General features: G+C 54.3%; 1 protein-coding gene across 1 annotated transcript; it reads right to left on the bottom strand.

Annotated features, from left to right (window-relative positions):
- Nucleotides 1-1,400: 1,400 nt before the first annotated feature.
- LOC128276465 (histone-lysine N-methyltransferase MECOM-like) lies at nt 1,401-4,142 on the bottom strand. Its single transcript, XM_053014925.1, has 2 exons — nt 2,880-4,142; nt 1,401-2,813 (listed from the first exon to the last, which is right to left on the bottom strand). The coding sequence occupies exons 1-2, from the start codon at nt 3,936-3,938 to the stop codon at nt 1,401-1,403; spliced, it is 2,472 nt and encodes an 823-aa protein (XP_052870885.1). The 5' UTR covers nt 3,939-4,142.
- Between the last annotated feature and the right edge of the window lie 1,503 nt (nt 4,143-5,645).

Here is a 5,645-nt window from a genome sequence, read left to right as displayed (position 1 = left end):
TTTTATTCAGTAGATAGAGTTGTGGTCATCTATTACATCATCGCATCATGGCACCCTGCGTTTATCGTACATTTGATTTGTTGCAGTCCTCCCGTTGCAGAGCCCTAGCGCTGCCCTATTCGTGCCTACAATGCTTTCGTTGTACAGAAACCCTGCAGCTAGAGCATCATTTGCTCCCGGCTGACTCGACTAACGTGGTTTAGAAGTAGTAGTAAATGGTAGTAGTTTAAGTAGAAGGATGATTCTGCACCGACTCTCGTCCTCGTGTCTATTTGTTATTGCTTTTCTACCGCGATGCGTGTGCCAAAGCTTCTTCTCCTGCTCTCAGTGTTCCAGTGAGGCATCGCCGATCATCTGCTGCTGATCGAGTGCCGATCAAGGTGGAATGAAAAGTTAATTGTTGTAATTTTAAACTGCCGCTTTTTTTTGTTAATAGAAAACGCATATCTAGGATTTCGGCCATTTCGGAAAAAGAACGGCCATACGCTACCGACACCGAACGGAAAAGGGATCTTTTAAGGCCCGGGACCTCAGGCGAACGCAGTTTGCAGTGTTTTGGGTGAATGAATTCCTCTAATCAAGCGCTGATCGCTAAACTCGGCCAAAGTGGGACTATGATTTATTTATATTATGTGGGTAATTTTTAAACACTAACTAACAATTTGGTTTATCTCTTACGCGCTACGCTAGGTGCACTCAATGTGTCCTGTGCCCTGTGTTTGAGCTGGGTTTTCAGCCATAGCTCGTGACATTTGCTAATAGTAGGCCGCGGCGTGCGGCGTGCACCGTACCGAGCTTTGTTGGACTTTGCTTAACCGTATATAAATGAAAGCTTCACGATCCCAAATGTGTGCCGGATACCAACACGAAGATTCGATGCGATGAGTGTGTGACTTTATTACTACACCGGGAACGGGTCTCGTTCCGTGGATCTTGACGATCGTTAACCAAAGTAAAAGAATAAAATGGAAAAAGGTTCCTAATTTTCTACACAACGCTCAACGCTCTTAACTAACGCGTCAGCTCTATTCACAGTTTCTTCAGTTATTCTCACAAACCATAAGCTCGAAACGTAAGTGGGTAATAAGTTATCTAGTCAGATTCAGGCCCGCACGCCATCCAACTAAAGATCTAAAGACGCTAAGGACTCATCATACACTAACGCTAGAAACGTAGGATTACAATGTACCGAACCATATTATCGGGTGTCGCCTATTCTAAGAGCTGTGACGTCACCAGGGCCAATTGGACCAATTGGATGCGTCACACGTTTGATTATTTGGTTTTGGGAAAAGGTTCGGGTGCAAACTTTTGGAATGGATTTTCTTTTCTTTTTGGTTTCTTCTGGGGATTCATCTTGACTCTATTTACACACACACAGACACCACCGTGAGCGGCTTTTAGGTGGACACTTCGATCGCATCGTGGTGGTTGGTGGTCGTTTCCTTGTCCGACTCGATGTTGATGAGGTCGCTCTCCCGGTCGCAGCTGGCCGCATCGTCCTCGTCCTCGTCGTCCTCATCCAGTTCGCCCGGATCCAGGCGCGTCACGTCGATTGGCGTCGAGTACGAATCGTGCCGCCGGCTATCATCAGTGTCCTCCTCCACGGCACCTCGTCCGGCACTAGCGGCACCTGCCGCGCCGGTCAACCCGTTAGCACCGGCTGCCGCCGCCGCCGCCAGCAGGGCCGTCGGGCCCGAATAGGTCACTTTGCCCATGAAAGAGCGGATCTCGTCGAAGAACACGTCGTCACCCCGTTCCGCCTCGTTCGATGACGGTGAATCGCCAAGTCCGAGCCCGAGTCCGGTTGCGTCCGCATCGTGCTTCTTCAGATGCCGATCCAGGTTTGTCTGCTGGCCAAAGCAGCGCTCACACAGGTGACACTTGAACGGACGCTCCTTGTTGTGGATGTTCCGGACGTGGCGCTGCAGATTGGACGAGATGCTGAACGAGCGCTCGCAGTACCGACACTTGTACGGCTGCTCCCCGGTGTGGGTCCGAAGGTGGCGCGTCAGGTTCGCCGACCGCGGGAAGATCTTCCCGCAGTACTTGCACGAGTACCGGTCCTTGACCTTGCCGACGAGCCCGGTGGCGGGCCCCGGTCCAGGTCCAGGCACTCCGCCGAAAGCGGCTGGTGGTAGGCCGGGCCCACCATGGCCCGGACCCGCCATGGCCATCGCCTGATGGAACGCCTTCGAGGCCGGCAAGTACTGGCGGCTCCGCTTCAGCAGATCGATGTTGGACTCGAGCGAGTCGAGCAGATTGAAGGGCCGCTGGAACGGGGCTCCCAAGCCCCCGCCCGGCCGGTACATCGCCTCCAGTAGCAGCGGATAGATGGGCCGCGGGTACGAGATCGGTTGCTGGTGGTGGTGTTGATGCTGGTGTTGGTGCTGGTGCGGGTGTGGCAAATGTTGACCATGCTGCTGGTGGCCCACTCCGCCCGGTGACGAGGGCGACGGTGAAGGACGCGGCGACAGTGATGGCGACGGACTGGGCAGTGCGAACGTATCCGCACGGGGGGAAGCGACGCTAGCTTTCCCTCTGTGGCCGCCCTCGTTCCTGGTTCCCCGAGCCGGCAACTCCTCCGAAGACGAACCGGGCGTCGGAACGGAAGGGGTCGGGGTCAGGCTCGTGGGGCTCGTCACCTCGATCGGTGTCGGGCTTCGGTTCACGATCCGGTCCTCGTCCTCATCCACTTCCTCCTCGTCAACCGGAAGCGGCGGTGAGCTTTTCTTCGACAGACTCAGATCGAGCGGTTGCTCTCCTCCGGTGCCCTCTTCCTCCTCTTCTTCGTCTTGTTCTTCCTTCTTGATCTACAAAACAAAGACGAAGGTGTTAAAATAGCCGCGGCATTGCCTTTGCCTGCTGGCTGTACCTACCTTCTTCCGTTCGTTCAAGGACCCGTCCGACGCCGCGTCCAGTCCGTCGTCAACTCCCCGACTTCTTCGCCGAGTGACGGGCTTCTCGTCGATCAGCGACAGGGCGGGAGACTTTACCGACGGCTTCGGCTCCCCGAGATCGTCCTCCGGCAGGAAGTGCTTCCCTGGCGCCGCCTGCCCGTCGGTGTCCTCCGAATGCCCGACCGAACTTCCCCTGCTTCCGGGTGGCTGCTGGCCAGTGCCCTGATGGTTGTTGTTGTTCTCCTTGAGGTGATTGTTGTTGGTGGTTGCGGAGTGGTCCCGCGGGGTCAAGGACAGTCCCGGTCCCGTGGGGGAGCCACCACGGGAGCCGGAAAGGAGCGCAACGGCCGCCGAGGAGTGCGAGTTAAAGTTGACCGGAATGGGCCGGGCCGGCGATGGACGCAGGTGGCTCGATGCTTCCTCACCCATTGGCGGAGAGATCTTCATCGATTGCTGGCCACCGTACGCCCCGTCACCCGCCAGCCCCGCCAGATGGCGGTGGGGTGGCGGCGACGGTGTTTTGCGGTCCGCCTCGAGCGTCATCATCGAGGCGAGCGGCGGTAGCTTCGAGAAGAACGACAGCGGGAACGGCGGAACGGCTTGGCCCGGGTTCGGCGGGAACGGCATGCCCGGGATGCCCGGGTGGGGCCGGAAGCCGGGTGCGAAGAAGGGTGACCCGGGGAACATCAGGAACGGGTTCGGTGGCGTCGCCATGCTGGGCGGTAGCGTCGGCAGAGCTGTGGCTCCGGCAGCTGCCGGAGGTTGTTGCTGTTGCTGTTGGCCCGTCAACCCGGGTGCCCCCGGAAGTCGATGGTGGTGCTGCGGGTGATGATGCGGGTGCGGATGGTGGTGATGGTGGTGGTGAAGGGGCGAGTGCTGCTGGTGCTGCTGATGGTGGTGATGCTGCTGGTGGTGGATGGCGGCCCGCGTGACGGCGGTCGAGTCGCAGAAGCGCTTGTGCTTCGACAGGGACGTCACCGTGCTGAAGCTGTCGCCGCACTTGTCGCACTTTATCTGCATCCGGCAGTCGGCATGCATGCGCTTGTGGCGGCACAGGTTCGAGAACTGCGTGTACGACTTGAAGCACACCTCGCACTGGAACGGCTTCACCGACGAGTGGATGTGCGTGTGCTGCTTGAGTCCGGACGAGGTCGCGAACGTTTTGCCGCACTCCGGGCACGCGTGACTCCGAGCGCCGACGTGGTGCGTCCGGATGTGGCGCTGAAGGTTCGACGGATCGGTGAAAACCTGCCGACGGGAAGACGGGAAGACCAAAACAATCAGACCTGGGAATTTGGGACATATTGGAACTTTTCGACACAAACGGACCCCAGAAGTCGTCACAAGAAGTAGGGTTCGGGTGGTCTCTCCCGCAGAGGCCAAGCACTTGCTCTCTTTACGATCCGCGGCTGGCCCTTCCAATCCTAATCAAGATTGACAGTTCGTGACGATGGCCGTACCGATTGGGATCTTGGGGCGCGCGCGCTCTCTCACTTTGTGGTACGCCCCACAAGTACCGCCCCTATCTCTGGCGATCAGCAGGACCCAGCAGACCCCCGGACCCCCCCGGAACCCCGGTCGCCGTCGTTTGGTATGAATGAACGGTGTTCGACGCAGGGCGGAGTTCCTACGCCAGCCGGTCGCCCAGCTCGACGCACGAATGATAGTGATCATCTGATCGGAGGCCTCCTTCGGTGAGCTTTGAAATCGAATTGGCGATCGCGTCCGCCGCTGCATCGCAGCATCATGATCATGATGATGTCACTCGCCAGTGCGCCACGGTTCGAAAGGTTCGAAAGTGAAATCGCCGCGCCCGAGGTTCTAGCGAATCTACCAGTGTGTTCAATAAGTTCGTATGGTCGGTAACAAAGGGCGCTGCTACGAGTCCTATTTTTTTATTATACTGGTACACTCTTCATATGAACGTATGTGAAGTTTCATTTCAATCGGTCGCTTTATTTTTTTTTTACAAGCCGTTTTAGTATCGACTTGTCACAGTACTTTTTACAATGAAAAAAGTCAAGTATCGTGAAGAGATTGAATTTTTAGTTTTGGAAGGTTTAAAAGCAAAGGAGATTCATGAACGAATATTGAAAGTGTATAAGGACTCTTCACCTGTAATTAGGAGGTAGAAAGGGGGTTTCTGATTTTAGAAGCGATCGTAGTAGCCCTCAAAACGATCCATGTCAAAAACGTCAAAACACAGACACAACACCTGAAATCGTAAAACAATACAGGATATCATACTGGAAAATCGTCGAATCACTGATAGAAATTAAGTACAAGACCTAGCCAACTAATTGAGTAGTATAACCAATATTGTGACTGAAGTTTTGGGTTCCAGAATGCTCTTAGAAAAATGGGTGCCGCATTCGCTAAAAATGGAACAATTCACCCAATGCAACAAATGGCAAAAATCCATGAATTAATTTTCGAATTGTTGGGGTGTCCACCATATTCACTAGATTTGGCCAATAGCGACTTCCATCTGTTTGCAGACCTAAAAAAACATGCGTGAAAAGCGCTTTTCATCAAATGAGATGTGAAAGCGTATTTTGAAGCACTTATAGTTTTTCACTTCAGGGATGGAATTTATAAATTGGAGTCTCCTAGGAACAACTGTATTGATGTTCAGGGAGGCTATACTGAATAATAAAGTGTATTTCAAACCATAAAAATGTGTCCTTCTTATTGACCATACGAGCTTATTGAACAGCCTAGTATGTAACTGACGCTGCACCAGAC

This window comes from Anopheles cruzii, unplaced genomic scaffold (genome assembly GCF_943734635.1).
Source record: "Anopheles cruzii unplaced genomic scaffold, idAnoCruzAS_RS32_06 scaffold01285_ctg1, whole genome shotgun sequence".
Lineage (NCBI taxonomy): Eukaryota > Metazoa > Arthropoda > Insecta > Diptera > Culicidae > Anopheles > Anopheles cruzii.
Note: the sequence above shows the minus strand (reverse complement) of the source record. Positions and strands in the feature narration are given on the sequence as shown.